Source organism: Morus notabilis, unplaced genomic scaffold (assembly GCF_000414095.1).
Source record: "Morus notabilis unplaced genomic scaffold, ASM41409v2 Scaffold504, whole genome shotgun sequence".
NCBI lineage: Eukaryota > Viridiplantae > Streptophyta > Magnoliopsida > Rosales > Moraceae > Morus > Morus notabilis.
Window position 1 is genome coordinate 39262 of NW_010367142.1, and position 1165 is coordinate 40426.

General features: G+C 42.4%; 1 protein-coding gene across 1 annotated transcript in view; it reads left to right on the forward strand.

Annotated features, from left to right (window-relative positions):
• The first annotated feature begins 242 nt into the window (after positions 1-242).
• LOC21387561 (N-alpha-acetyltransferase 35, NatC auxiliary subunit) overlaps positions 243-1165 on the forward strand; it is a 20109-nt gene continuing 19186 nt past the window's right edge. Inside the window, exons 1-2 of the mRNA XM_024174684.1 lie at positions 243-290; positions 650-775. Of these exons, the coding sequence (XP_024030452.1) occupies positions 243-290; positions 650-775 (174 nt within the window). The remainder of the gene's footprint in view (positions 291-649; positions 776-1165) is intronic.

The following is a 1165-nucleotide window of genomic DNA, read 5'->3' on the forward strand; positions in this document are numbered from 1 at the left end:
GGCTTTCCTCTCACCTATTTCTCTCTCTCTCTCTCCAATCCACTCTCCGATCTCTCTTGTCTCGGCCGACCGACCACTCACCAAACACCGACCGTTCATAAAAAACCGACTCCCTTCCCACTAAAACCGACCAAAAACCGACCCCGACCACTCACCAAATTCCCGACCACAAAAACCGACCACCTGCTCACCAAAATCCGACTAAAATGGCATAAAAAATCAGCTCTTCTTCCTCAACTAAAATGGTAATTTCCCGAACAGTTGTCGACGAGGCAACAGAATCTGCTGAGGTAATATTTTTATTTTACTTTTTCTTATATATTTTTGCAAGAACAAAAACTTAATATAAGCAACATTGGTCTGTTCATAGTCGGTTTTGGTTCTGGTCTGTTCTCAGTCGGTTCTAGGTCGATTTTAAGTCGTTTCTAGTGGTCGGTTCGTAGTCGGTTCTTGTCGAGAGGGGTCGGTTCTGGTCGGTTCTTAGTGAGGTCGGTTCTTGGTCGGTTCTTGGTCGGTTTAGGTCGGTTCTGCGGGGATTTTGGGTCGGGTCATGGTCGGTTCAGTCGGTTCTTGTTGGTTTCTCTGTCTATTCTGATCGGTTCTGTCGTTTTGGTCGGTTCTGACCGGTGTGTTTTTTCTTCTTTTTCAGTATGACCTCCCAAAATACAACACAGGTGAACTTCCTGGGATCGGACATCTAAAGATGATCATGGATCCTGTGCGGCAGTATTTCCCAGTGAAAGTGACTATAAAGTCAAAGATCGAGGCTTTGGAGGTAATCAGGCAGAATCTAGATCCCGAAACATAAATGTCAATTGAAAAGTTGAAGAGGCCAGTGACTCCTAGTATATGAAATGTTAGTTGTTTTGGTTGTAAAATAGATACACAACATTATTGCAATATGTTTATTATTGGCATTACATTGCATTTATAATTTATCATATTCAACAGGTTATTTTTGCTCTGGGGAAGCTTATATTTATGGAAAAATGCTGCCCAAATATTTACACAATAAATGTATGTTTTTTTTTATTTGAAAACTTCAAATCAGTCCCGAAGATTGTAAAATGCGTGTTTCATTGTAAAATTATGGGTTTTATCAAGGGGGCACTAGTACACTCTAGGGGTTGCGGGGGGGTGGAGAGGGGGGCACGGGAGCGCGGGA